The sequence below is a fragment of the Lentinula edodes genome (assembly GCF_021015755.1).
Source record: "Lentinula edodes strain Le(Bin) 0899 ss11 chromosome Unknown C8R40scaffold_1, whole genome shotgun sequence".
Classification (NCBI taxonomy): Eukaryota; Fungi; Basidiomycota; class Agaricomycetes; order Agaricales; family Omphalotaceae; genus Lentinula; species Lentinula edodes.
The window spans coordinates 2262569-2289128 of NW_025764307.1; the positions used below are offsets into that span (position 1 = coordinate 2262569).

The window sequence follows — 26560 nt, forward strand, 5'->3', positions numbered from 1 at the left end:
ACTGAAATTTCCCCGCAGCAGCCCGTCGCAGAACATTATAAGCCAACAAGTATCACCCGGCGTATATATATCTCTCCAGCTTTCAGAATCGCAGTATAACAGATCATTGCAGTGTGTAAGGTTTTTGGCAGTGCACGTGGTTTGCGGAGAACGATCTTCAACTTTCGGTAAACTAAACATTTATTTATGTAATCACAATTCTCTGTCAAGTTGAAAACATGGCGAGGACTAGCGATGAGCGCGAGCTTCGTGACGGATGGAAGAAATACAGAAGAGGAAGAAACCTGTCTATCTACCTGTGCGTATATCTCTGGATCGGATGTGAACTAACAAAAAGCTGATTGCATGCAGTTGCATGCTCTATATGTAAGTGATTCTTCGAAGGACCCAATAGAGCAGAACCGAGACCAAGCCGCTTGCGATCTGTGAATCGGTTACTGTATTCAAGCAACATTCATCAGTGCATCACTGTGCATTACTTCAGTCCTCAAAGCACAGAAATATGCAGGAATATGCGAAGTCAGAGAAGCTATATGCTTCACTATCCCAACTTCGGCAGCAGTTCCTCTCATCGACCCGCGCGCACCGCTCGCAATCTCAGTAACTCGGCGAAAACATTGTCCCACAAGGCCATGGTCAGCGTGAAACAAATGACTCTGTCAATTTCGTGTCGCGACCTTTGTTTATCTCATCGTCGCTCTCTGTACATTCGCAATGGACACTACTCACGCGATTACCAACTTGGTTGGAGATGTACTGTATATATAGTCAGTCGGTCTCATAGAAACCCATTTTGTCCCATATACAATGACAATGATGCGATCCGATACTCCTCGATGTTCATATAATCGTATCTTTTTGGACAGTCTCGTGTTTTGCCGCTTTATGTCCAAATTTAACGGTGATGATCACCGTGTACAGAGTTGGATTTGACATGTTGGATCACAGTGCCCATAGCCAACAATATAATCATATTCGCGTGGTTGTAATGAAGACTTATTTCGCCCCTTGACGCTCAAATGCTCACTGTCCTCATTCTTTGCTTCGTCATTCCCTTGGTACAATGTCAATCGATAATTCCTGCAGCGATTCCCCTCGCTGTTCGATCTCCTTACTTGCAAGCTTATCTAGCCCGCAATACTGGTGCAGCTGTTCCTAATTCGTGGCCGGTATTCTGGACGAATCATGTACGTTTCTTGACAAACTCGCGGATTTGCCTTCACTCAGGAGCCATGCTTTCTTCCTAGATTGTAGGCTGGAGTGGGCTGATGCGTGTGGATGGTGAACTTTATGAGTGGTTGGGAGGGGCTATTGAAGGGCCCGATCTACAACTGGCTAACAATGCTATCGCAAAGCCTGTCAGCCTCACCGGAATTCAGATAAAACCTACTCGTTCCATTCTTAGCCTACAAGCAGGACCAATGGCACTCAATGTTACTTTTCTTAGTCCAATCGAGGTCGGTATTTCTAAGTTCATTCAGTGAACTTCACCCTGATTTTCCGGCAGCCTTCGAACCTCGTCCTTCAATCCTTCCCATTCACTTATATTTATATGGAACTTTCGTCGACCGATGGAAATTCGCATTCAGTACAGGTTTACGAGGATATTAGCGGAGGTGAGTGTGTTCATTTGTTAAATGAGCTCTCTCGGACGTACTGAACTCGTGTACACGTAGAATGGACTGCATTCGACCTCAATAGCCAAGTGCAATGGAACACCACTATCAGCAATTCCATCATCTATCACGAAGTTCAGCGTTCCCCGCCTCAATACATGACCGAATCGAACAACATGGCTAGTGATCCTGTTGTTTATCATGTTACAAATTGGGTGAGCATTTCCATGAAGGGCCCTCGTTTATACGTCCAATAAATCCTGTTGAATAATTATGCTACCTAGGGATCGAGCGTCACTTACCAGTCGGGCTCCGACGTTGATGTCCGGAGTCAATTTCTCAACAACGGGAATCTTACGAATAACCAGGACATAAACTTTCGTGCAATAAACGAGTGAGCTTTTGCAGCTGTTGCTTCAGGAGACTTGGGTACCAGTTTTTTTCTTTGATTTAGTTCTTGGCCAGTTTTCGGATTTTGCAACAATCTAGGAGAAATCTCTTCCACCTCATCACCGGTTGTATGGGGTATCGGTCTTGTGAGAGATGGAGATATCATCTACTCGACTTCTTCCGGGAACCAAACTCGAAGGCCGTATTTCTTTACGAAGTATCAGGATGTTCCCTCTGCAGTGAGTTGTTCATAGGAAAATCCGTCCCCTACATATGTTCCAATGTTTGACCTCTATCGCAGTTGATTGATCTCATGGGCGACTCTTCGGATGCACTGCAACGAGCCATTGCTCTAGACGATCAGATCGTTTCGGCAGCCAACACGATTTCTTCCGACTATACCGACCTCGTTTCACTCGCAGCCAGACAAGCCATGGCTGGCATGGAAATTACCGCTGGGACTGGCACAGATGGACAACTCAATTCCTCAGACATACAAATTTTCATGAAAGATATAGGGAATTCTCAGTGAGGCCACTTTCCTGACTTGGTCCAGCTTGAACCCCTCATACTGCTTTTAATCTTGGGACCCAGGCGGACCAACCCAGTTGAAGTCTTGTATGCGTCGTTACCGGCTTTCATCTATCTAAATGCGTCTTGGACTCGGTACCTCTTAGAGCCGCTGATGCAATTCGAACAATCAGGTTCGAGTATACCTTCGTTTGCTTCATATGATTTGGGCAGTGCATTCCCGTCTGCCATCGTCAATAGCCCCTCGGTGTTCACTGCAATCGAGAGCACAAGCGACATGCTCTTTATGGTGTGGGCTCATGCGACGTTCACTGGAGATGGATCGTTGATATCACAATATGTACGTCGATGTGTCTTTTGACCCCCCTCTTCGCCGCCGGGTCTGTGAACCTGCACAAACATCATATGTCATAGTATCCTACTTTGAAGAAATGGACCGACACACTCGTATCAGAAAATCCATTAACTCCGAATGGCTTGTACGTTGTCCTTTTTCACTTGTCTTTCCTTTGTTCAAGTTTTTTCTTGTAGCATCACCGCGGACGGGTTGTCAAACGACAATATGACAAACCTGGCGATCAAAGGCATTCTTGCTATTCGGACCATGGCTGAGATTAGCCATACGTTTGACAATACGGATGATTACAATAATTATCTGGTGTGCATTCATTCAATCATTTTCCCTCTTCGCTTCCTCACTTTGTTTCAATCCATCGTCTCTCCTTTATTACCTAGAGCATTGCTTCTTCCCTGGTCTCCCAATGGCAGAATCTCGCGCAATCTTCCGGTCATTTGACTTCAACGTATGGGGCGTCCAGTTCCTGGAGTTTGATGTATAATCTTTACCCTGATAAACTTTTTGGTTTCAATTTTGTGGACGAAACGGTCAGCGCGATGATATTGTTGGATATGGACAGGCTCTTATCACATTTATAGTTCTACACCGCCGAGAGTTCTTGGTATGCTAGCCTCGCTTCAAATGGTGAGTCTGATTCGGAAATATGGGATGCTTGTGCTCACTATGCAAAATGCGGCGATCTAGCTCCAGCATACGGTCTGGGTTTTGATACCCTCAATCAGAGTGTAGCAAAATCTCGTGAATTTGGAATTGCATATTTTTTTCGTACATCGCGGGTACTCATCGGTTTTTTTTTGTAGATTGGACCCTTTTCACGGCTGGCATCGTCAATGATAACACGACAAGGGATCTCTTAGTGTCAATGGTTCATGAGGGTGCCGCGAACTTGGCAGCATTTACTGTATTTCCTACGACGTACAATACTTCCAGTGGCAAAAATCAGGGTGGTACAGCCAGGTACTATGCTCTTTATTACTTGAGTCTAGGAATCAATCTCATTGGTAAATTTCATCTCCAGCCCTGCTCAAGGAGCTATGTTTGCTTTGCTGGCACCAAAGTGAGCTTGGCCTTCTCTTGTTCCCTTTCGTCCCCTTGCTCAATCCGCTATCTCTAAAGCATTACCCATTTTACTATAACTGGATTCACTTCCTCAGCCAATCCTCATAAGGTAGATGTTGACGCCATCGTTGGAGGCATTGTTGGTGGTGTTGCTTTTATTGCACTTGTAGCTTTGGCAGCATTCTTTTATCGCCGTCGTTCAAGGAGTAGGACTCGGAAAGATGGTCAGACATATGACAATGTTCTGCCATACCCGCCGGGCTTTGGTACCCGTGCTGGTCAGGATGCCCAAGCTCTCCTTCGGGTTGAGGAGGTTAACAATGTGTCTAGTACACAATCAGTCCTTATGTCAAAAACATTAGTGACGCCGAATTCTGATACTCGAGAAGGATCCTCGTCTGTACCTGTTTCGAGTAGTGTTGTAGGATCTTCGGATGTTGGGACGTCCAGATATGGTGCAGAGGCGGAGTTACTGAGAGAAGAGGTGGAGCATCTGCGCAGAGAAATGGAAGAAATCAGGTTGAGGACGACGTATGAGCCCCCTCCAGAGTATCAATGAACAATGGGTTTATTTTGTGTCATGTAATACCAAAAATATGTTACTTAATGCTATGTAGATATAATTTTTGGTATTTGTATCATTCAACATTCTTCCCCTTAGAACACCATCGGCCTGACTCATGATCGTCGTACACAGGTCGTACAAGGTCGATCGCGAACATTCCGATACTAGAATTCTATGGTGGGTGATTTCTACGTCGGTCAAATACCATTTTGTAAATCAAGTTATCTGATATTGAACTTCACTCTCTGTCACAGCGAAGTAAAGTTCTGGTGTGGAAAGCCATCTCGACTACACGACCGAGTGTATCTCGAAGAAGAAGGCGGAAAAGCCAAAGTGGAAGAACGAGTGCTTGGCACCTTGATAGTGAAATGGGAAAATAGAAAGGATCAGAGTCGGGGATGCATGGCGAATTCGAATCTTCAAGTAATTATCCACGACTTAGACTCATGGGTCTTAGCTTAGTAGTTGGAATATAATGTATGCATCTATAAGGCACATGAGCGAATAACTCTCGTGAATATCATTTTGTTATCTAATCTTATCTCTTTTGATGCGCATGCTTCTTTCAACTTGGACTTTACTTGTAGCTCTTTCAGTGGTGGTCTTCGGCATCAGGACATATACTCGCAAACGCCAGCGAGCCTCTCTAATCCGTCGTGACGAAGAGAGGGTGTTGATTCTGGGAGCTTCCAGTGGAATTGGACGGGATATTGCTCACCGATATGCTGCCCAAGGTGCCAAAGTCTGCGTCGTGGGACGTCGAGACGACAAGGTCATGGCTGTTGTGGATGAATGCCGAGCAAGAAGCTTTACACTCAAAGGCACAATAGGAATAACTGCTGATATTACTAATGTGAAGGATATGGTACGCGTGAGGTCTATTTTGGAAGAAGGTATGTCACCGATTATTTGGTACTCGAAATCATCTCACAAAATTTGTAGAGTGGGGCGGAATTGATACTGTTATCGTTTCTGCAGGTGTATCTGCGACCAAGCCTTTACTAGAAATCGCAGGAGTTGGATTACAGCAGGATTTAGACCCCTGTGAAGAAGGTATTCAGGTCGCTATCAACGTAGCTGAGGCTGCAATTAGGGGGAACTATCTTGGGCCTATGATTGCAGCTGTTTCTCTTGTAAGGTCTTTCCTGTGCTCGTCACCAATATTCATCCTATTGATGGCTAAGTACAGATTCCCATTCTCAAACGAACATCCAAATCACCTTCCGTACTGCTCATCTCATCTCTGGGCGCTGTAATTCCAGCTCCTACACGCACCTTGTATGGATCAACTAAGAGTGCATCTCTGCTGCTCTATCAGGCACTGGCAATTGAGCACCCCTCTATATGTTTTTCGTTTGTGTTGCCGAGCACTGTAGCGGGAGATTTCCGTGCCTCTGCCGTGGATCAGTCGAACAGCCAGCCCGCAGAGATAACCGTTGAAACAACTTTTAATCCCAATAGCACACCCGGACTCAAATCCTACTATGTTGCTAAGCGATGTATACAAGCTGTGGATCATTCGGAGAAGGTCGTTTTCATACCTCGCACGATGAGAATAGGGCACTTGCTCTATTGGATTTGGCCTTCGTTGATTGAGAACAAGGCAAGGAAGAAATATAGTTTTACTCCAAAATGATTTGGCAGTTAAACGTGTCAGGCTTAGCTCGGAGCTGGCTATAAGTAAGTGCCCTTGGTTTGCCATCGCATTTGCATTGATATCATTGGATGTACACAGATTCATGATATTGTATATCAAGTATATTGCAACCGTTATTATCATCTCGTATCACGAAACAGCCTCATTGTGCACCATCTATGTGATACTGCCATGTTCGACGGATTCTGTTTGAGAAATGCTCGTTCGCGAAACACGCGCGTTGCAAATGACGACGCAGCGTACATAGAAACTTTCGGATGATGTATATCAGGAGCCGGAGGCCCCGAGACGTCATAAAACGTTGCCGGAATTATGAGTGTCATCTCGATTCTTCTTCTCTTTCTCTTACTCTTGAATCTTTGATATTGCCCTGTTGATGTTCACTGCTTCCTCTCTAGACGATCTAGACGCCAATCTGGAACATTTAGGGCGTTCTTTCCTCAACAAATGTACTTTCACAAACGACACGAGCATTGATTATGCACAATTCCGTGGAACGCCAAACGAGGACCGCTTCGCGATATCAGAAGACTGGAGACTCAATGATCGTGTTTGGCAATTTCTTGCAGTTTTCGATGGTAAATTATACGCCGTCTGTCTGAAACCTAGTAGCTCAAGGACGGATTTTATAGGACATGGTGGCTCAACGACGGCAGATTACCTCGCGAAACACTTCCCCTCAAATCTTAGAAGATCCATGGAGCGCTCTTTCTCATCCTCCCCAGAGTCAGGAATACCTCTGCTTTCGTCAACCTCACAGTCATCGGCCGTACCACTCACAGCAAAGAACGTATCAGAGTTCCTGAAACGTGAAGTTCAATGGTTCGACGAAGAGTTGGGTCATGCTGTTAAAGCGATATGTCCGCACCCAGAAAATATCAACGACGATAAGGAAGCTTATGCGCTCTATGAGGCCCACAAGGAGGTTATTGCTCGTGCCAGATGCGGATCCACAATGGCCGGTATTTTGGTAGATAAAACGGAAAATAAGATGTGGGTGTGTTGTGTCGGAGATTCTTCTGTCGGTGCGTCAAAGTTCATACGACCTCTTCTTTTCAATAAAATACTATATATATTTGGCAGTTCTATCTACCAAAGCGTCTACCGGTAGCAAACGGACGACAGTTCTTGTGAATGATCATCATACAGGGCGGACACCACAGGAATATCATCGTGTTTCCATGGCGCATCCGTCCCACGAAAGGGACAACATCTGGCTCGACGGAGAAGATCGCATTTTTGGGACTCTCAGCATGACTCGGGGTAAATGTTCTCTATCTTTAGCGGTTGTTCCCTCATACTTACTTCACGTCCTCACTTTGGCAGCCTTCGGCGATTTTATGTTCAAATTTCCCACCTCCTTCACCACCGCGCTTTTTTCCAAATTTCCGTCTTCTGCCATGCGGTCCGTTGAAACTGTGCTCAGATATAATTGGACGCCGCCATATGTGATATCAGACCCGTCTGTCAAATTTGTTGATTTAACGATGTTCAGCAAAGACATGGACCCTGTGGTGGTCATCTACACGGATGGCTTGGAGACACTTGCTAACGGACTATTGATGTCGTTGAAGAAGAAGAGTGTTTCGGACGCTACCAGTGGAACCCTGGATGTATTGCCAACCGCGGTAGACATCATAGGAACTCTCCTAGGTCGACGTCCGGATCTTTCAATGCCATCAATCACTCTCAGCGTTGAAAATTTTCCCGAGAACAACGCAGCCTTCAACCTTACATACGAATTGCTCTGCAGGACAATTTCCGATAAACTCAGATCGCACCTCATGGCTGAAGATAACGCTGTCAGTCCAAGTATTGGCGACGAAGACTTGTACATAGACGATATTACAGTAATCGTTTTTCGGCCGTTCACCCATCAGTAATGAGCCTTTGATAAGGGTTGACAAGTAAAATGGAGTATATGTATGAAAGTGATTATAGGAGGACGGATATAGATTGGTCACATTGTAAAGACTGGAAGTAGCGAGTTTCGAATTTTAATGATCCAGGCCAAGGATGGAAGATGCTTCAAAGAAAGGCAATATGTAAGTCTAAGGAAGAGTCCGACGACATGAAAATTAGGTTCTATGTATGTGAATTTATGACAGGGATACGGAGAGCGTCTAGAGAGGCAGAGTCAATTTACATTTTTGAGGCAACATTACTAAATGTACACACCACTTCAGTATACGTCCTTGTTGAATATTCGGCCTTGAAGGCGGCAACATCGCCGGTGAAGACGAGCGATGTTGACGTGGTTGTGCCGACGGCCGTGGTATATGAAAGGAAGAATACCTGATCTTGCGAACCATCAGAATTGACCCAATAAGCTGTGACGATGCCGGTGTCGGGATTGATTGACCACTGTCATTAATTATTCATTGGCGGGGTTCGGGTTAGTGAAGGAAATAAGGACGCACGACCGTAGACTCTGAATATTGCGTAGGTCCTTTTGTATAGTCAGGTTCCTGTTCACTACCAGCAGGTGCTATAAAGGCACTGTCAGTAAGAGCTTTAAGGTTCGGTGAGCCAAAACGTCGAGACACTTACTAGAAAGAGTAGTGGTAGCCAGCATCAATGAACTAGATTGTTTTTAGTAGGCTATCGTTGGGAATATGGTTATATAAACGTACTCGTAGCTATTGGGACCGACATAGTACCCATTCGAGTAAGCAGCAAAGACATAGTGCTGGCCACTTGACTAGATATTTTCAAAAATGAGCTCGTTAGCAAGAAAATGGTATTCATAGGAAGGATGACATACATAGTCATTCAATTCGACCAAATCTGACGCAGAGGAAGGATTGCGGAACGAAAAGGTGGTTGCATAAGTTGCTGTGTTCACGGTCGCTCCCCTCATATAACCAAGTGTTGCACCGCTATCCTTGTTGGAGACGACGATCTTTGCAACAAGCCTAGTGGAAAGAAACGACGAGTTTGAAAACTTTCAAAATGAGGGAGGAGGCTCTTACGTCGGAGAAGATGACGGGAATGACCGGCGCACACCTGTAACCAAACATTACTCTGTTTTCTGTGGACATCGTGGATAGGCTTACGAGTAGGATTATACAAAGTCCTGGGCGGGAGGGGGTTCATACCCCTCGAAAAGCGCTCCGCGTTCGTGGATGCGTCACGGATGGTCGGTGATGCAAAGCGGCGAGAGAGGAACGGACCAGGAGACGCGAGGGATGTGGTAGCAATGGCTAAAATGAGCGACAGGACTTTAAGTATAGAGAACATAGCGGACGCGATCTAGAGCTTGACGAGGGGCGTCCGAGAGAGGTAGAAGTAGGTTCTATGTACAAGATACCTGGGCTGAAAAAAAAGTTGACATTTTTCTTTTATAGTTTGTCGAACTGTCCAGTTTTGTCCTAATGCGCTTGTTTTCCATTAGCCGTCGGTTAGGAACACATCTCGATTTATGACTTTCATGTTCCATGTGGAATGCCTTGGAAGGCCCTTCCACTCGGACCTCCTATCGCGTTGGCTGGCAAGGTAAGAAGAGGAAGAAGAATATATCAGGTCCAATTCGACCGACGCCGTGAAGTAGCACGCGACAATTGAGGCAGACAAGAGCCTAGCAGCAAGGAGCAACTATGGGATGAGCCGAGTTCAAAAGGATGTCTTGCGGGATGACGTTGTCCAAACAGAAGACAAGGCATGCAGAGGGCTGCGGACTGCTACAGAGGGTACGTGGAGGGCGTACATGCAGGGCTAGGCAGGGTGCATCATTAATAAATATTAATCAGGGCATACTACCCTTGGTGAGTGTTGTGACAGGTGGATCGGAAACACATTTTCCGCAGGAGAGACTCGAGAGCCCAGGAAAGACCCAGCAGGCCCCAGCAGCCCCAACCCTCCTCGAACCTACATTGACCAGCCTATGATATACATATACCGATGCGGCAGCTTGATAACTTCGAATTCAAGCGCTGAGCGCTAAATCGTAAAGCTAGTGTTCCCACGGCCGTTCTATGTAGCTGAACACAGCTCACAATGATTCTACTTTGAACTTACTATCCAAAGGTGTCGAACTATGCATTCTCTTCCACAAGAAATCCTAGATGCGATTGTAGACTGGACTCGATCCAAAGCAGATCTTGAATCGCTATCCTTGACTCACAGTTCTTTTCTTTTTCGAACTCGCTGGCATCTCTTCTCCACCCTTAGTCTTGGATACGGGAAAACATATGGCACATCCCTTAACTATGGTAAATCAACGGTTGTAGACCGAAGTCATGTTCAACATGATTCCCTATCCGCTTACCTAGCCAACTTCCGATCCTGCATAGCTCGAAACCAGATGATAGTCTCTTCGGTGCATACGTTGTCTTTTTTCCTCGTCTCGGGTTCTGACCATAGTTATGATATGGATGAAATACCGGAAAATTTGCCTTTCACAAACCTCCTCACGCTGCAGGCGCGCATCGCGCACTTGTATCACGATGTCATCGAGGCTCGGACAATACAGAAATGGCGTCTTCCGCGAATCGCAGGTCTGATCCAAAACAATCCCTGCTTGGAACATCTCGCTATCGATACATGCAATCTTGAAGTACCTTCCTGGAATGTGCTTTTTTCGCACATCTCTGGACTGAAGCAGCTACATACGCTTGTTCTGTGTGATGCTGTGATTGCCACTCAGGACCCCGATTTTTTAGACGAAGGAGCACTCTCGATTGATAGTCATCTTCGAGAGTCACAAACTATAATCCCGAGTTTAAAAAGACTATATCTCGAAGGCACAGAACCTGAGCTCGAACGTGGGGTCATATCCACCTCACGATACTTTTCTATCCTCCATTTGGACTCCCTTGCACTACGGTGCCATCGATCGCTCCGACACATGTGGGGACATAGAGCTATTCTCGCCAACTGTGCCCTTTCTATAACAAGTCTTACGATCAGTTCCACTGACTATCTTGCATCTCAATTGCCAGGTATGTCACGTATACCACCTTTCAATAAGTCTTGTCCTCAGTTACGTATTCGTTTCAGCATTTCCTTTGCCTTCTCTCTCCCAAAACATCTTGCGAGGCCTTATATTTCCACGTTTAACTCATTTTCAGTTTGAATGCAAGCATGAACATACCTTTCTATTAGGGGACATTATGAATTGGTTGACGGAAGACAATGTACCATCATTACACCATCTTCACCTCACAGCTCATTCCTTTCCTGTTGCTGCTTGTCCGTCAATAGATCATCAACTTTATCGACTGTTACCTTCAATTTCTTCACTACAGTTTATCACAGCGGATATCACCATCTCCGAGTACGGATTTACTTCTCAGGAGGGCACAAAATGTCTCGAAACTAATTTCCCCGAAACCTTTGGAACCGGTATTCTCAAACACAGACAGATGTTGGAATGGTGGCAGATATAAGGGTTTGTCGAAGTGCACTTTTTGGAACGTCGTCTTTTGAATACAATACAAGTACCCTAGATGACCTGTACATGTTGGTAGCCGGCGCAAGAACGAAGGCAACTGATTACAAACGAACAGACAAAGGTTTTACCGCAGCACGCAGGATATCGTATATCGGGTGGATGATTCTCCACATAAGGTACTAGTAGCTACTTATGTAGATAGCTACCTATAGCTACATACAGTACAGCTCATAACGAATCTTCAAGGAATGCCATCTATCTACAGAAACGATCGGACTCATGCCAGATACCGCTCGTAGATAAGTTGCGAGTGGTCGATGATCCTCGATATCGATAAGAACAAGTTCACAGCTCGAATTCTTCTGGGAGTCCTGGCTTCCGTCTTCCGCAAAGAGACTTGTGATAATCGATATCAGGAGTGAATAGGCGCCTGTATCACCTAAACCGGTTCTCGGTCATACATTTTGCCGGAGCAGTAATCACAACTTTGTCAAACGCCGCCATGAGCGACTGATGCGGACACTCCATATTAACACTGCGATCCTCGCCTTTCCATCAAGTCTGCGGGCTGTAATCCTCTGCCTCCAAGTTGCGTGAGGCGCACAAACTTTTCCCCAGTAAATTCAAGAACTAACTTACAATAATTCTTCTCAACCTGATTCTGAAAGCTCTTCGGGCTTTCGATTGTTATTGCAACCACTCAGCGATGCAACGCATGGAACCTAGAAACGGATCGAGGACGGATAAATGGCCACACAGGCGCTGATTCAGCTTTTGCGTCGCGCTGTCGAGGATGACACATCTGCCTTGCAGCGGCCACTCTTTCATCCGTCAATCAAATTTTCAGAAACATAGGGTCTTATATAAACTAGACCCAACGTCATGGTTTCAAAAAATACCTTATCAGTCTTTGCCCTCTAATATTATTGACATCGTTAGCCACCAATTTCACGATGTCTGCGTCGCATCTAGATAACTTCGCAACACCTACTTCTACTCTGCCCATCAGACATATTATGGAACACACCTCTAGCCACAGCGCTCAGTCCTCCGTGACGATGCTTGACGCGCCTCCGACCATACGACCATCACATCCTTCGCAACTTGATAGCGAAATTGCCGACGATGAAGCAAGAATGGAAATGTACGGCGGAGACGATGTTCGGGAGCCCCCGCTGCTCTCTCCCAAAAAAGAATTGTCGTCGTTTGAGGTTTCTTCCCCTTCGTCTGCTCCGGTTACCTGGGATGGTCCTCAAGATCCACACAATCCACAAAATTGGACTGTGTTACGGAAGTGGCTGCTTACTATCCTTTGTGCAGGGATGACCATCAATGTGTACGAGTACATTTTCTGCACTTTTGCTGACAACAACTTACCCCTGTGTTCATTTTTCAGGACGTTCGCATCATCAGCCCCGAGCGCCGCAACATCTAGAATCATAGAGCAATTCGGTATATCTAACGAAGTATCATATCTTGTTACCAGCGTTTTCCTGCTGGGATATGTGTTTGGAGTAGGTTTCGTTCACCCAGATTAGTCTAAAACGATATTGACAACAAAATCCAGCCTTTTGTTTTTGGTCCAGGCAGTGAATGGTTTGGCCGTAAACCAATTTTGGTTCTTGGCATGTCCGCCTACACTCTCTTCATTCTCGGCCAAGTGTTCGCACCCAACATTCAGACCCTGCTCGTCACCCGGTTCTTTTCCGGTTTCTTCGCCGTTGCTCCGCTCACTATTGGGGGTGGCCTTCTTGCAGATATCTGGTCTGCAGGAGGTCGAGGTCCCGCAACGAGTGTTTTCGCTGCCAGTGTTTTCCTTGGGCCCGTTCTAGGACCATTGGTAGGAGGGTTTGTTGCCGAGTCAAAACTGAAGTGGAATTGGATTTTCTGGGTTATGTTTATCTTCGCCGGAGCGTCTACTATTGTCATGGTTGTTTTCCTCCCGGAAACATACGCACCGGTGCTTTTGCTGAGGAAGGCAAAGAAGATGAGGAAAGAGGCTGAGACGCCGGAAATTGCCAAGACGATATACGCAGAACATGAGAAGCAGGACTTTACCCTAGGTCCCCTCCTGCACCGCACTTTGTTCAGGCCATTCCAGATGCTTCTTTTAGAGCCCATCCTGGTACTCGTCACAGTTTATCTCTCGATTGTTTATGGCGTTCTTTATGCTCGTACGTGATTTTTCCTATTTTTGCATCAGCAAGACTGTATATTCATTCGTAAATCTTTTTCAGTGTTTGAAGCGTTTCCTGTCATCTTCGTTGAGCGCCACGGCTTCACCTTATCCCAAAACGGTATCATATTCATTGGAGTTGGTATTGGAAGTACCCTGGGTGCTTTGACGAACTTTTACTTTTCCCTCCAGTATTCGAAGCATATTGCTCATTGGAAAGGGTTTCCTCCAGCGGAATACCGTCTTTACGGTGCGATGGTTGGTGGGCCAGCTCTCGTCGTTGGTGCGTTCTGGTTAGGATGGACGGGAGAGTACACGAGCATCCACTGGGCGGTTCCCGCTGTTGCGACCGTCGTTCTAGGGTTTGCAATCAGCTTGATTTTCATGTCATTTTTGGTATGTAAAAAACACGAAATCACTCAAGCTTTTCAACTGATACGACGTTGTATTCTCTCAGAGTTACCTCATCGACACCTACCTCATGTACAGCGCCTCTGCATTCGCCGCCAACACAACCATACGTTCACTCGTCGCAGCAGCCTTCCCTCTCTTTACCGTTCAGATGTACACCAAACTCGGCATCAATTGGGCATCGACTCTTGTTGGCCTTATCGGTCTTGTCATGGCACCCAGCCCATTCCTCTTCTACAAATACGGAGCCCGCATCCGTCAAAAGAGCAAGTTCGCTCCGTGTATTGATCTGAAGATTGCCAAAGAGTTGGAGGAAGAGGAGAGGCACAATATTGAAGGGAAGATGATGAACGCGGAGCAGGTTTGATCTTGACTCGGACATGATTTGGACTATATCACACGACTCAACACGTCAGAAAAATTGGTTTGCTTTCATGATGCTATTCTACATTCTCCATCTTCTTTGTATCCATACATACAGTCCCTACGCTTCATTTACCATTATACTTTTTCATTATCTAGTTCTATTAATATTTACCTTCGCATTTATTATCTGTATTTAGTATATTATGGTAGTTGCTTAGAAGCTTAAACGTCGTTGTCCCTACAGACCAAAAACCTTGCGGTGAGCGCTACGCCGGCAATACACCGGATCGTAATCGGGATCCGAAAGCGGGCGCCGCGCCCTTTCGAGTTGACGTTGACTCGCTACAGCTCGCTACTTACTCCCGCAAGAAAGAATAACCGAACAAAGCGATGGTTTCACTATTCCAGTCTAACTAAACACTCGTACCTCATGACGCCAATTTTTGTGCAGGCAGAGAAAGAATTTGGAGGTATGACCATTCAGTGGTCTTGGGCGAAAATCCAAAATCCCAGTTGAGAACAGTTACTTGACACGATTCACCACGAATGACTTTTTTTTGACCAATCCCGCCTAGTTCCGCCCTCTGTACACTCGGCGTTTGGTGTAGGTACAGGTGCAGGTGACCAATTTACCCCCTCAATTTCATCTTCTGTTCTCATGATGTTCCTTGGAAGGTCCTCGACATAGTATATAAACCTTCTCTCCGGTATTCCCACTTCGTCATCTCCAGAGATCTTCCAAGTCTCGCAATGTTCAAGAGAATAGTGGCAACACTCGCAATTGCCAGCGTCGCCTGGGCGGAGGCTGAACAGGCTAATCTGACTGTTTACACTCGAACTGGTACTTTCGTTGGTGGTCTCAATGATACGTACCCGGACGTCAGACACTTCAAGTATGTCCCATATGCAAAGGTTTGTTCAACAAATATCCATTGTCGCATACAAGAAACTGATTATCAATCCATTCTTCCTTCCAGCCTCCGGTGGGATCTCGACGTTGGACTTCGCCACAACATCTCGACAATTCTTCCGAGGTCATCGACTCGACGGTTTTTGGCCCCGCGTGCTCGCAATACGTTTCGGCCATCCCTACTGTCTGGGCTATGAACATCACAGGCAATCTCGTCGTTAACTATGGCGAAAGTCTGCTTGCCGGCGAATTCGCCCAGAACTCCGCCGAAGACTGTCTTACCCTTGCCATTTGGACGCCCGCGAACGCTACTGCAGATTCGAACCTTCCCGTAATCCACTTTTTCACTGGTGGTGGAGACGTAACCGGGGGAATTAACATCCCCACTCAGCTTCCTGCAAACTGGGTCCACCGATCGCAGAGTCATATCATTGTCACCACTAACTATCGTGTTAACATCTTCAGCCATCCCCATGCTCTCGGATTAGACGGGAACGGTAATTTCGCGATGCAGGACCAACGTGTTGCAATCGAATGGGTTGCTGAAAATATCGCCGCTTTCGGAGGTGATCCGTTTAGAATCACGATTTGGGGACAATCTGCGGGGTCAGGGATGGTGGACGCATATCTTGCTACGTGGTACGATGACCCTATCGCTTCCGGCGCTATCATGAGCTCTGCCTTTGCCATTGGATACCCTGCTTTGACCGAAGATTACGACGGGCTCAACTTCACATTTGTTGCCAAATCGCTGGACTGTGATTTCTCAGACCCGAAAGTTGAGCTTGAATGCATGCGGCATGTACCTGTGGCACGTATCGAGAACTTCGTTGGTCAATATCAGGACAATTCAACACTAGTGAACACGTCTCAATCTGCCATCACATTCACTCGGCAAGGTGAAAGTTCCTTCCGGTTCAAACTCTACTCGCTCATGCTAACTCACAACGATAGTTGACCACAAATATGTCTTTGCCAACTACACGGAACGTCATCTTGAAGGAAAATACGCTCAAATTCCTACGATCTTTGGTACTACCGCGCGCGAATTCTCAGCTTTACTTCCTTATGAGGAAGATGGACCCGCGGAGGATCTGATCACCGAAGATACGCTTATATTCGTCTGCGGAGCTTACAATACTAGTAAGCTGCTCGACCAAGCCGGTCTCTCTACCTACCGCTACGAATGGGCTGGCAACTTCACCAACATCGCTCCCGTCCCATGGCTCGGTGCCTACCACTACTCCGATCTGTATATGTTCTTTGGGACATACCTCATCGCTCCTGGAGAAATAACGGATTTGGAGGTGCAGACGTCGGAGCGCATGCAGGATTATTTTTTGGATTTCATCACTGATCCGTCGTCGATGGAGAGTAAGGGATGGCCTGCTTACGATGTCACTGCAGTGAATGGAGGCAATATAACTCAGTTTGGGGCGGATGGACAGGCGGTACAGATTGTTACAGGAGATTCCGTCGAAGGGGCTTGTCATATCCCTGGCGCGGTGTACAACACCACACCATGAAAAGAAAATCATAAAGGGTATCAGTAACGTCAGTCACATCTACTTGGACCCATTACTCCATGTTGGATTTTTATCATCTAAATAACCGTGTACTTTTTTATAGCTAATGTATTCTGCAACAATTATTTTCGCCTATGTAGTACCCTATTTCCAAGAGGTCCTCCTTAGGCCTGTGTATCCATCTACCACATCATTCATGATCAGTCAAACATGATCGGTCAAATCTCTCGCTTATGGAAAATGTAGCCCCTGCTGACCCCGTTGGTTTATCCCGATGCATCAGCGGTGCGCATACCTTATAAGGGATCAAACATTTTGTTTCTCAATTACCCATCTCCCTCTTTTCGCTGGCGAAAAGTGTATCAAGTCGATCCGTCTACGTTTTCTGCATTCTTTCACGAACCTGCTGCTGCTACGTTGCCGAGCCTTCTACAGGAGTCAGTAGAATCTTGGCGCACTTCTTTCTCTCTATCTCTCTGACCTAAAAATATTGTCATTTCGCATAGATATCATGCATTTCAATCCCACCTTCGTCTTCATCGCTCTGCTTTCCATTGTGCATGCAGCACCTCTTAACGTGCGTATGTTTTGTTCTTGTTCTAGTGTAGTTCACTCACGATTTCTTTATTTTCTCATGATCAGGGGCCGAAAAATACCGACCTGATCAATAAAGCACTACAAGTTCAACCTGGTAGACTGGTCAATGTTATCTTCCAAGGAAATGAAGTGGATCCTGGATCATCAGAACAATACAAACAGAATGCGGAGAAGATCCTGGAGGCTTGGTATAAAAGTACGAAAATGGTGATCCCTGAAGGTGGTTTCTACATTGTTACGAGTGGAAACAGTGGCAAAAACCGGGATGGTACTCTAGAGTTCTCCGTGTGGGGTCCAGCGGTGTCGGAGAAGTGTCAGTACGAGCACTCTGGCTGCCTCATCAAATACACCCCTGAGACTCAGAGTGTGACCATAATTGGAGGACCGGCGCGTTCGCTGTTAAGCAGATTCTCATTAGCATAGACGGTGTGGGTGGGCACTTGTATATTTATTTGGCTATCTGTACTTCGACGATCAGTCTGCAAATGACACTAACCAAGTACACTTAACAAATATTCGCTTTTCCCCAGAAACCTTCACCTAGATCTCCAGCCCAATCTTTAGTACACCTAGTCGTCACTTTGTGGAGCTCTCTCAAGAAAATCTTCTTGTGGCGCTCTATGTACCAATTGAACTCTGAAAGGGGGATGCACAGCGAGATGCAATCAGAGTTTCAAATATTACTCAAGAGTCATGAACCGAACTCGTGTAAGCAACAGGAAAAAACACAAAGTTATTAGTGAGCTGTCCTTGCGTTCAGAACCTCTTTCATTAGCACCTGCTCTAGCCTGTCACATAACTTTCCAAGTATCCAGTTTGCCTCACTCTCCTGACTAAAAAGTGGCCCATCATCCCCTAACCAAATCCATCCACTCGATCTTGAAGCATCTGAGTGAGTCGGAGAGCGCGCACCCATACTCCGAGTCGGAGATTTCAAGGATTTCAGCCCACCCAAGCCACGACGACCATTGCTACCATCGTTATCATCACTACTAACACTCAACAGCCTCATCCACCTTTTCCAATCCTCCCACTCATATTCCTTCGGCGGCTGCTTCCCAAGATCCTTGGAGACAAGCTTGATCTCTCTGGCTAGCCGTGCAGCGATCCCACCTCCCTGTCCACGCTCCGCTTCAACTGTCTCCACTGCATCTCCGAGTTTTTCGATATCGCCTCGAATTTCCTTGTTCTCGCCTTCTCCATTGGCTTGCGTACGACTGGGGTCTGGTACAGCACCTTCGTCTACCTCCCTGGCTTCCTCGGAATGAACTGCCTTTTCTACATTTTCCGGAGATTTGAGAGGCCAGAATCCTTTTTGACGAAGACGGGTACGAATACGAGTACGGCGGGAGTCGGTGGGATTGCTTCTGGTGTCCGTATCGCTTCTGAGAGACCGTTCGGGGAGGATCGTCCTTTGTCCTAGCCACATCGTACCTTTTTGAACCCAGGCGACGACTGTGTCTCCCATGTTGGATATGAGTATGGTGACGGAAGGGACAGCGATGAGCGTCCATAGGACGAAGAAAGGTTTCCCCAAATTTGATTCGGGGTAGAGATCGCCATAGCCGATAGTCAAGAGGGTGGTATATGTAAAATACAGCGAGGTTCCGTATTTCCAGTTTTGACTATCTGCCTGCAAAATCGGAAAGTGGGATCTGGGTGAAACTGTCGAAGGGAAGTAGAAGATCGACGGCGTACCTCGGAAAAGAAAAAAACCATTGCACCAAGAAACCAAACAACCAGAAAAACAAGGAAAGAGATCCCCAAAGACAAATATTTCCTCGAAATCTCCGCTCGTCTTAACACTTGTCTCATCGCGTCGAACTCAGTCTTCAAAGCTTCATCTGAATCACCACGAGTTTCCATCCCCAATCTTTTTTTGACCTTCTTAATCCCGCGATCTCGCTCCTTCACCAACTGTCTATGCAACATTTTGACTCCGCCGCGTTCGAGTACCAAACCTCGAACACTGCCTATAACGATACCAATTAGGAGAATACCTCCACCTGTGTATGGGATGAGAACGCCTCTCCCAGCAGAAGTCTGCAAGGGAAAATCCGATCCAAGACCGATGGTCAAGAGTGTATAATCAGCCCAATATACGCCGTCGCAGAATTCCCAACCCTCAAGGGCAGAGAATATACCTGCGCCGAGAGCGAGATAAAGTGTGAATGATATTGTTTGCAGCATAAGTGTTCGCTGAGGAATTGTGAGGGTTGCGAAGGAGGCGGGATATGCAGAGAAGGGTGGTAATGAGAATATGAAGTGGAGAAGAAGCAGAGTTGATAGAATTCCATAGAGGATCGCGGATAGCAGGGCATAGTAGTAGGACTGTGAGAGCGCATGTTGGGAGACGTTCGAGGGTGGCGTGATAGATGGAGCAAGGGCAAGCGGGATAATCAGGAGTAGCGATGACAGATACCTAGTTCGTGGATTAGTACATCGTTAAGTCTCGACCAATATGAACAGACCATAACGAAATAGTGAGTGGCTGAGCGATAATGTACCGAACTCGATGTGCGAAATTGAACAGCAGGAGAACGTTTGCAAGTAGAGCGAGAATGAGCGACGCTGCATTCAAACCTATTAACCTGCTGAATGTGAACGGTAATTCGAAGCATGTAACGTTTAAACACGGACCAATGTGGATCCGAGATCCGTTGACCTTGTGTTTCTGATTCTCCACCCGATATCTCAACTCGCCATGTTTGTACCAATGCACAGACTGAGAACAAGTTTGCGAGTGGGCCAAACGTCCCTGCCACAAGGGGAAATGCTGTTGAAGTGAACCACCACCGTCTGATTTCAAATTTAGATTCAATTTCCAGCTACTTTGCCATGAAGTCGTGAACTCACTGAGGCGCGAAGTACCCGATTTCCTCCTCCTCGTCATCTACCTGCAACTCTTCACGAAATGCATCTCCTGCAGATTTGGTGTGCGCATCTCCTGCCTGCGGTTCGCGGCTGCTGTTGCTGCCAGCCCTGTCCCTCAGGTCTTGTGTTACATGTGTCGCCGTGTCTTGAATTTTATCTTCTAATCCTGGGTCGTTCATCGTGTATGTGGAGAAAGAGGAGATCGGCGAAATGGAGTTTCTCTTTCGAAATTTTTATGACGCCGACCCTAATTTGAGACTAAGAAATTGTCCGACGGATACTAAACGCGTGCAGATTGTAAAAAAACAGACTACAAGGGACTCTCAGCCTTTCACCTTCAAAAATGAAGTCAGTAGCAAACAGCTAAGAAGTGCCATACTTACACTGTTGAGTCGCCAGTGAAATTCCTTCGTACAAGAACACAGAAAGAACATTGCCCATTACTAAAATCATAGATGTTCTTGAGTTGTAACTTCAGAAACTGAGCGCCCATTGGCGCTTAAAGCAAATATGTTCTCTTACTTCAACTTGCAAAATCTATGAGTATACCTCCATGACGATTTCGATGAGACCTTTGTACAATAGCTGCACTCTGGCGAACTGCGAGCAACACTGGACCCTTAAGCAATGTCTACATTGATTCCCATGCACGCGAACTTGGGCTCAATTAGGCCCCCGATAAATAATGATTTCTTATGCTCGGATTCTCATTTGGATTCTAAAGGCCTTTGACATGGACCATCCTGCGCGAAGGTGGTTTCAAGACTTTATAACTTGGGGATATCTGGGAAAGCCATACACTATGCGTGCCTAGTGGTAGGAACTTACTGTTCCAGCATCTTCATCAACTGGCTTCTTGACATCATATTTCACCATACTCGTCCCGTTGCACAAGATGGTCACTTCTCCTGCCGCAAGCCCAAATATCAGATGCTTGTAACTAGCTGAAATTCACTACCTCTCATCACATGCTCCAAAGTCAGCGTGCGCTTCGTACAAACCATGCTCAACATCTTCAGGAAAACTCTCAAGAACTAAGGATGTAATCACCTGAAAACTAAATTTACTCGATCAACACAGCGTTGTTTTGTTTGTTTTCATTAAACTGGCCAAATGTAGTCTCATCTTCGTCTCCATGCAAACTTGTTTTGCCCAACAGCCAGAGATTGGTGATCATCCTTACCGTCCTTGTAGCTCCCTGCACAGAGTATGCACCCGCGTATGCAATCTATGTGGCGCCTAGGTCTGTGCGATGGATCTCGCGTCGTTCTAAGAAATGACATTGACCTTTTTTTTTACGAATCCGTTGGCCGGGTCACTTTGTTGAAATCAATCTTGTTCACGTTGTTGGTTGACCGCAGCTTCTTGTGCTACTTCTCAATAAGTGGGAGAATAATCATGCATGATACTACCGCACTGAGTTCGCGGATCTTTCATGTGAGTGCAGATATTCTTTGAACACCGCTGCATGTGCTCATTCTCATTTCCCGGTCGTATAATAGCGCATACTTTTTTGTGAATAGTCCCTGAAACTCTGTCCTTGCATCTTATTTTCCATGAAGCGTCTCCTTTCCTCCGTCCTTTTTGGTTTCTGGCTTTTCGCGTCTACCAGGGCGTCACCAGCGGCAAATGTGAAAGCGTACGCCATGTCCTCTATTAACAGATCACAAATCGAGTCTAGACAAACTTCGAGCTCTAAGCTCGTTTTCTGTCACTTCATGGTAGAACAGACTTTATCTTATCAGTTCGTCATTGATATACTCATACCCTCTGTTCACAGATTGGAGTCGTATCGGATAGAACCAGCTCAGCCGACTTTGACGCAGACATGCAGCGTGCCAAATCCCTCGGAATCGATGCATTCGCGCTCAACATCGGCACTGACTCCTACACCGACACTCAACTCGGCTACGCCTACGAATCTGCCGCCAACAATGACATGTCCGTCTTCATATCCTTTGATTTCAACTGGTGGGACCCTGCCAGTGATGCTGCCGCCGTTGGTGCGAAAATTGCCCAGTATGCAGGTCTACCAGCTCAACTCCATGTCGACGTCGATGGGACGAGCTACGTCTTCGCCTCTTCATTCGCAGGCGATGGACTTGATATAACCACGTTAAGATCAACAGCTTCTGGGGACGGGTTTCCTGACGTTTATTTTGCACCGAATTTCCATCCTGGGGTGGGCGATTTGAGTGTCATCGACGGTGCACTCAATTGGCTAGCTTGGGAGAACGATGGCGATAATAAAGCGCCTCAGGGGGGTGTTGTAGTCACTGTAACTGAGGGAGACCAGGAATACGACAGTGCTCTCTCCACTTCTCAGGGGTATATCGCTCGTGAGTAATTATTCAGAATCGGTATAACTCACCTTTGAAATCTTCCTTCTCATATTGAAGCTGCATCCGCATGGTTTTGTGAGTGAAAACTTTTTGACAAACTCGATATCACGTCTCTGACCATATATTTTGTTGTAGCCACTCACTTTGGACCAGAGGTCACTTATAGTAAAAATTGGGTATTTCCGAGCGACTTGTTGTGGTACATGAGATGGCTGGAAATTCTTGAACTGCAGCCTCCTTATGTTGAAATCATAACTTGGAATGACTATGGCGAAAGCCATTACATTGGTCCACTGTCTTCCCCTCACACCGACGACGGAAGTTCTAAATGGGTGAATGATATGTACGTCAAGAAATTCGCATTTGTCTACTCGAATACTTCTCTCTCTCTGTCATCACACAGGCCCCACGATGGCTGGCTCGACATGGCAAAACCCTTCATTTCAGCGTACAAAGCAGGAGCGTCCTCTCCTAACAGCTACATTACATCTGATGAGATTATTTACTGGTACCGCATTACACCAAAAGACCTCGACTGTGATTCCACCGACACCACTATGGTCGCTGCAAACAATGACACCGGCAACTATTTTGAAGGAAGACCAGATGGATACGACACCCTAGCTGATGACGTTTTCGTCGTTCCTTTATTGACCGCTGCAGGCACGATCACCGTCAACACGGGTGCGATGGAATACACAATCGATGCGCCTGCTGGTGCTTCTGCGTTTTCCGTCCCGTTCGAGGTTGGTGCTCAGAGCTTTACCCTTGCTCGGAATGGGGCTGAGGTAATGAGCGCTACGAGCCTGAAAGTGATCCAGGATACGTGCCCTTGCGGAATATACAATTTTAATGCGTATGTTGGGACTGTACCGGAGGGAACGAGGGATGTACTTGGTGCGGACGGTTTGACGTTGTTGACAAATGGCTTGAAGGTAGCTTGTGATCCGACGCCCTCCCTCCCTGCTACTCCTCCTGCTTCTACTGCTGCGACAGCAACAAGCTCAGCCACAGCCGCACCCACTTCCCCTGCGGTCTGAGAAGCGCCAGCTGTACTTTATATCTTATGTTATTTATGTAACATCATTGATCACTTCGTCTTCATTTTGTGTACGTTCATGTCATCTTGAAGGCCCGTTGCAACCGTGATGCGATTAACGAAGAACCCATTCTATTCTCTTTCCCGGGAAGTATCCAATATAGTTCTCGTCGAGTTGCCGGCGGGAAAGAGGAGGCCCCGAACATACGTAGAGCTAAACTCTGGGTGCAGGGCAGATTTGTGGAGATTCGTGCTTCCGGCCGTCATCTCAATGATATGCTCCAGGTCAAAGACTGCAGTAGTACCGTTCTCCCAAATGCACACGAGGCCGTAGATGACCACCACGAGGGACATGGCAAACACTATCCCGTATATGACAGCCAGCTTCACTGCGTGGTACTGATACTGCGTGCTACTGGGAGTCACAGTCACACTTGCAATTGTGGATGCCAGTCCCTCATTTACGAAGGCAAGAGTGATGTTTCCCAAGAGTTCTTCAATTCCATCGGAGAGATTACCTTTGAACGTCGGAGAAAGAAGGAAGAGATATTCGTTGTATTGGAAGCTATCTGTGGCTGTGACATTCTGGATGACACCAGTTAAACTGAAGAGCGGTGTGTTGAGAGCCTGGGTACTATCCGTTACCAAACCGCTGCTGTTCGTTTGGTAGAACGCGTTTCCGCTAAGGATTTCATTGAAGGACTGGGCAATACTACGAAACGCCAATGTCATGTTTGTCGTATTCGTTCCAGGATATGGGCCATCGGCATCGTGTCCGATGGGGAGGTAGCCATTCAGCTCCTTTACGTGCACACTCGACGACTGAGTGTTATTCAAGAACGTGGTCGTTGCTTCATACGTGGCATTTTGGTATTCACAGTGAGCGCCACGAGGGTTGTATTGCGTAGGATCCGGGTATTGGCTCGCTAATAACAAAGCCTGATCGTACGTCGTGTTGAAATTCTCCATGTAGTATACATCCAAGGTAGATGAACTGACGTTGGGAGTGTTGGGCTCAGAAGTGAATGCAAAGGATGAGTTGTAGAAGAAATACTCGTTCAAGGATTCATTTGGATCGGTAGTATTCAGAGGAAAAGCCAAACGGCTATCGGAGGTGTTTGTTCCACTTGGCCAAATATCTTGCTTTGATAATTCTGTGCAATTAAGCGCAGGAGCGGAATACGTGAAGTTATAAGTGCAGGATGAACCACACCCGACCGGTGCGTCCCATGTCGGGGCAACGTTGGCCGAAGCAGCCCGTATTATCAATTGACGCCACCTTTGAGATGAATCGAGGAAGCTCAGAGTAGGAGGAGTATCGGATTCTACGGTAACGAATGACGATGTCATAGGATTGACAGCATTGAAGTCGACGTTAGGGATTTCGAGGGAGGTGGTAACTGGAGAGCTCTGTGTCACCGTTAGCGCTCCAGGGATGAAAATGGAGGTGACAGTGACCGCTTGAGTGATTACGGCCAAGATAAAAAATATCAAGATCGAAGCGCGCATGGACGACTTTAATAAGATAGATATCGTATTGGTGAAGTTCGGTGGGGAGGTCATAAGGCTCACAAGGCCTATCGGATGCGAGCCACTGCGAATTCGATATAACGCCTGATATACATGGAATATCAAGGTGTTGTTCTAACCCGAACAAAATCATGAACGCACCACTTGTGAGAGACAATATTTGAGATCTACAAACAGCAGGAGTGCAACTGCAGCTGGAAACACATTTTTGAGGGTGGTTACCCAAAATTGTTCAGTACGTCCAGCGGTCGGTTTTCCATCGAGTTTGGAAAAGACAACATGATTGATGACAGCAATCAATATTGAACCAAAGAAGAGGCCTAGAATGGTGAGATATCCAGTACGTCTACCAGCGGTTCCGTAATGAGGGCGCAAGGGCGACCTTGTGAGTTCTTCAAGTTCGACTGACTCGGAATCTTCGTTGCCATTTTTTAGGGTTGAATATCCCTGGTTGTGCATCGTAGAGTCTGGGGAAGATGGACGCCTTATAGGAGCAATTGCAGCTGAGTACATTGGATCCCAGTCTGGCAACTTTCAAAAGATTAAAAAGCGAGAGCTGTGGTTGTAGGACTTATGGTTGTCAAGGCTCTTCAAATTTCAAGCTTCAAGGCTGGAGCTGATGCATCAGGAATTGGATTATGATAACCGTCGGTGTCGTACAGGCACGTTGAAATGAAACGTGAGAAATATGATGAGGTCCATCAATCCTAAGCAAAACAGGTTATGTACGATTGTGTCTCTCCATTATACTCTACAGAAGCGAATCGTTTCTCGAGCTTTTTCAACCTTTCTATCACCACTTTGACAACCTGACTCTGCCTGCTAGCCCAAGCACCCAACTGACTGCCTTTGGGTCGAGTCCAAAAATATGCCTCAATCTCCTCTCGACTAACTTTCTCTACCTTCCCGATGACCCTCACGGATTGATGAGCCTCCCGCCAAAAGAACATTAGCGCTGCGTACGGATTCGCTTCCAACTCGTGTGACTTGGGCGATGTGTAATTGGTGTAAAAGATGAATCCACGTTCATCTAGTTACTTGGTTAACACCATTCGGGCTGATGGAATACCCAGTAGGATGGCGTGGCGGTAGACAGTGATATGGCCGCGTGCTCGTGGACTACGCCATCTTCCATCACTCGTTTAAACCAGATAGGGAATTGATCTAAAGGAGATGAAGAGACTGTCGGTGGAGTGGGTGAGTCGTGACTTGAATTCTGGT

General features: G+C 46.5%; 13 protein-coding genes across 13 annotated transcripts; 10 read left to right on the top strand and 3 right to left on the bottom strand.

Moving 5' to 3' along the window:
• Nucleotides 1-421: 421 nt before the first annotated feature.
• Nucleotides 422-934, top strand: C8R40DRAFT_58444 (uncharacterized protein). The gene has a single exon (XM_046235527.1). It carries the CDS (start codon nt 513-515, stop codon nt 846-848), a length of 336 nt encoding a protein of 111 aa, XP_046092739.1. The 5' UTR covers nt 422-512; the 3' UTR covers nt 849-934.
• Nucleotides 935-1019: 85 nt separating this feature from the next.
• C8R40DRAFT_1031580 (uncharacterized protein) lies at nt 1020-3956 on the top strand (the record flags this gene model as incomplete). The annotated part of the gene is made up of 15 exons (XM_046223180.1): nt 1020-1187; nt 1248-1457; nt 1508-1616; nt 1677-1831; nt 1901-2010; nt 2071-2245; nt 2308-2534; nt 2601-2877; nt 2952-3016; nt 3069-3195; nt 3273-3422; nt 3474-3519; nt 3586-3633; nt 3696-3852; nt 3914-3956. The coding sequence occupies 15 exons, from the start codon at nt 1020-1022 to the stop codon at nt 3954-3956; spliced, it is 2067 nt and encodes a 688-aa protein (XP_046092740.1).
• A 612-nt stretch (nt 3957-4568) lies between these two features.
• C8R40DRAFT_1079240 (uncharacterized protein) lies at nt 4569-5011 on the top strand. The gene is made up of 2 exons (XM_046227037.1): nt 4569-4696; nt 4774-5011. The coding sequence occupies exons 1-2, from the start codon at nt 4635-4637 to the stop codon at nt 4979-4981; spliced, it is 270 nt and encodes an 89-aa protein (XP_046092741.1). The 5' UTR covers nt 4569-4634; the 3' UTR covers nt 4982-5011.
• A 58-nt stretch (nt 5012-5069) lies between these two features.
• C8R40DRAFT_1157863 (uncharacterized protein) lies at nt 5070-6155 on the top strand (the record flags this gene model as incomplete). The annotated part of the gene is made up of 3 exons (XM_046229675.1): nt 5070-5412; nt 5462-5652; nt 5709-6155. The coding sequence occupies 3 exons, from the start codon at nt 5070-5072 to the stop codon at nt 6153-6155; spliced, it is 981 nt and encodes a 326-aa protein (XP_046092742.1).
• A 397-nt stretch (nt 6156-6552) lies between these two features.
• Nucleotides 6553-8059, top strand: C8R40DRAFT_1031477 (phosphatase 2C-like domain-containing protein; the record flags this gene model as incomplete). The annotated part of the gene is made up of 3 exons (XM_046223172.1): nt 6553-7201; nt 7260-7439; nt 7503-8059. 3 exons carry the CDS (start codon nt 6553-6555, stop codon nt 8057-8059), a joined length of 1386 nt encoding a protein of 461 aa, XP_046092743.1.
• A 216-nt stretch (nt 8060-8275) lies between these two features.
• Nucleotides 8276-9416, bottom strand: C8R40DRAFT_1165060 (uncharacterized protein; the record flags this gene model as incomplete). Its single annotated transcript, XM_046230620.1, has 8 exons — nt 8276-8299; nt 8355-8540; nt 8597-8664; nt 8727-8758; nt 8810-8877; nt 8941-9091; nt 9149-9182; nt 9233-9416. 8 exons carry the CDS (start codon nt 9414-9416, stop codon nt 8276-8278), a joined length of 747 nt encoding a protein of 248 aa, XP_046092744.1.
• Nucleotides 9417-10212: 796 nt separating this feature from the next.
• On the top strand, nt 10213-11563 carry C8R40DRAFT_1165061 (uncharacterized protein; the record flags this gene model as incomplete). Its single annotated transcript, XM_046230621.1, has 2 exons — nt 10213-11116; nt 11175-11563. The coding sequence occupies 2 exons, from the start codon at nt 10213-10215 to the stop codon at nt 11561-11563; spliced, it is 1293 nt and encodes a 430-aa protein (XP_046092745.1).
• A 1063-nt stretch (nt 11564-12626) lies between these two features.
• On the top strand, nt 12627-14522 carry C8R40DRAFT_1031694 (major facilitator superfamily domain-containing protein; the record flags this gene model as incomplete). The annotated part of the gene is made up of 5 exons (XM_046223191.1): nt 12627-12904; nt 12965-13082; nt 13136-13742; nt 13806-14140; nt 14202-14522. 5 exons carry the CDS (start codon nt 12627-12629, stop codon nt 14520-14522), a joined length of 1659 nt encoding a protein of 552 aa, XP_046092746.1.
• Nucleotides 14523-15271: 749 nt separating this feature from the next.
• On the top strand, nt 15272-16957 carry C8R40DRAFT_1165063 (carboxylesterase; the record flags this gene model as incomplete). Its single annotated transcript, XM_046230622.1, has 3 exons — nt 15272-15433; nt 15499-16330; nt 16386-16957. The coding sequence occupies 3 exons, from the start codon at nt 15272-15274 to the stop codon at nt 16955-16957; spliced, it is 1566 nt and encodes a 521-aa protein (XP_046092747.1).
• A 181-nt stretch (nt 16958-17138) lies between these two features.
• C8R40DRAFT_58514 (uncharacterized protein) lies at nt 17139-18134 on the top strand. The gene is made up of 3 exons (XM_046235530.1): nt 17139-17394; nt 17464-17534; nt 17600-18134. Exons 1-3 carry the CDS (start codon nt 17232-17234, stop codon nt 17975-17977), a joined length of 612 nt encoding a protein of 203 aa, XP_046092748.1. The 5' UTR covers nt 17139-17231; the 3' UTR covers nt 17978-18134.
• Nucleotides 18135-18290: 156 nt separating this feature from the next.
• On the bottom strand, nt 18291-20607 carry C8R40DRAFT_1165065 (uncharacterized protein; the record flags this gene model as incomplete). The annotated part of the gene is made up of 5 exons (XM_046230623.1): nt 18291-19187; nt 19253-19976; nt 20026-20145; nt 20195-20353; nt 20411-20607. The coding sequence occupies 5 exons, from the start codon at nt 20605-20607 to the stop codon at nt 18291-18293; spliced, it is 2097 nt and encodes a 698-aa protein (XP_046092749.1).
• A 1467-nt stretch (nt 20608-22074) lies between these two features.
• On the top strand, nt 22075-23810 carry C8R40DRAFT_1032231 (glycoside hydrolase family 71 protein; the record flags this gene model as incomplete). Its single annotated transcript, XM_046223242.1, has 5 exons — nt 22075-22149; nt 22209-22767; nt 22828-22845; nt 22906-23113; nt 23174-23810. 5 exons carry the CDS (start codon nt 22075-22077, stop codon nt 23808-23810), a joined length of 1497 nt encoding a protein of 498 aa, XP_046092750.1.
• C8R40DRAFT_58665 (uncharacterized protein) lies at nt 23668-26092 on the bottom strand. The gene is made up of 2 exons (XM_046235540.1): nt 25481-26092; nt 23668-25423 (listed from the first exon to the last, which is right to left on the bottom strand). The coding sequence occupies exons 1-2, from the start codon at nt 25850-25852 to the stop codon at nt 23942-23944; spliced, it is 1854 nt and encodes a 617-aa protein (XP_046092751.1). The 5' UTR covers nt 25853-26092; the 3' UTR covers nt 23668-23941.
• Between the last annotated feature and the right edge of the window lie 468 nt (nt 26093-26560).

What these genes read in the sequence shown, in the direction of transcription:
- C8R40DRAFT_58665 (XM_046235540.1), bottom strand. Translation starts at nt 25,852, where the DNA reads ATGTACTCAGCTGCAATTGCTCCTATAAGGCGTCCATCTTCCCCAGAC. An exon ending in AATATTGTCTCTCACAAGTG is followed by an intron (nt 25,424 to 25,480) that starts GTGCGTTCATGA and finishes CATGTATATCAG; the next exon opens with GCGTTATATCGAATTCGCAG.
- C8R40DRAFT_1079240 (XM_046227037.1), top strand. Translation starts at nt 4,635, where the DNA reads ATGATCGTCGTACACAGGTCGTACAAGGTCGATCGCGAACATTCCGAT. An exon ending in TCCGATACTAGAATTCTATG is followed by an intron (nt 4,697 to 4,773) that starts GTGGGTGATTTC and finishes TCTCTGTCACAG; the next exon opens with CGAAGTAAAGTTCTGGTGTG.
- C8R40DRAFT_58514 (XM_046235530.1), top strand. Translation starts at nt 17,232, where the DNA reads ATGCATCAGCGGTGCGCATACCTTATAAGGGATCAAACATTTTGTTTC. An exon ending in TTGCCGAGCCTTCTACAGGA is followed by an intron (nt 17,395 to 17,463) that starts GTCAGTAGAATC and finishes CATTTCGCATAG; the next exon opens with ATATCATGCATTTCAATCCC. An exon ending in TGCATGCAGCACCTCTTAAC is followed by an intron (nt 17,535 to 17,599) that starts GTGCGTATGTTT and finishes TCTCATGATCAG; the next exon opens with GGGCCGAAAAATACCGACCT.
- C8R40DRAFT_58444 (XM_046235527.1), top strand. Translation starts at nt 513, where the DNA reads ATGCGAAGTCAGAGAAGCTATATGCTTCACTATCCCAACTTCGGCAGC.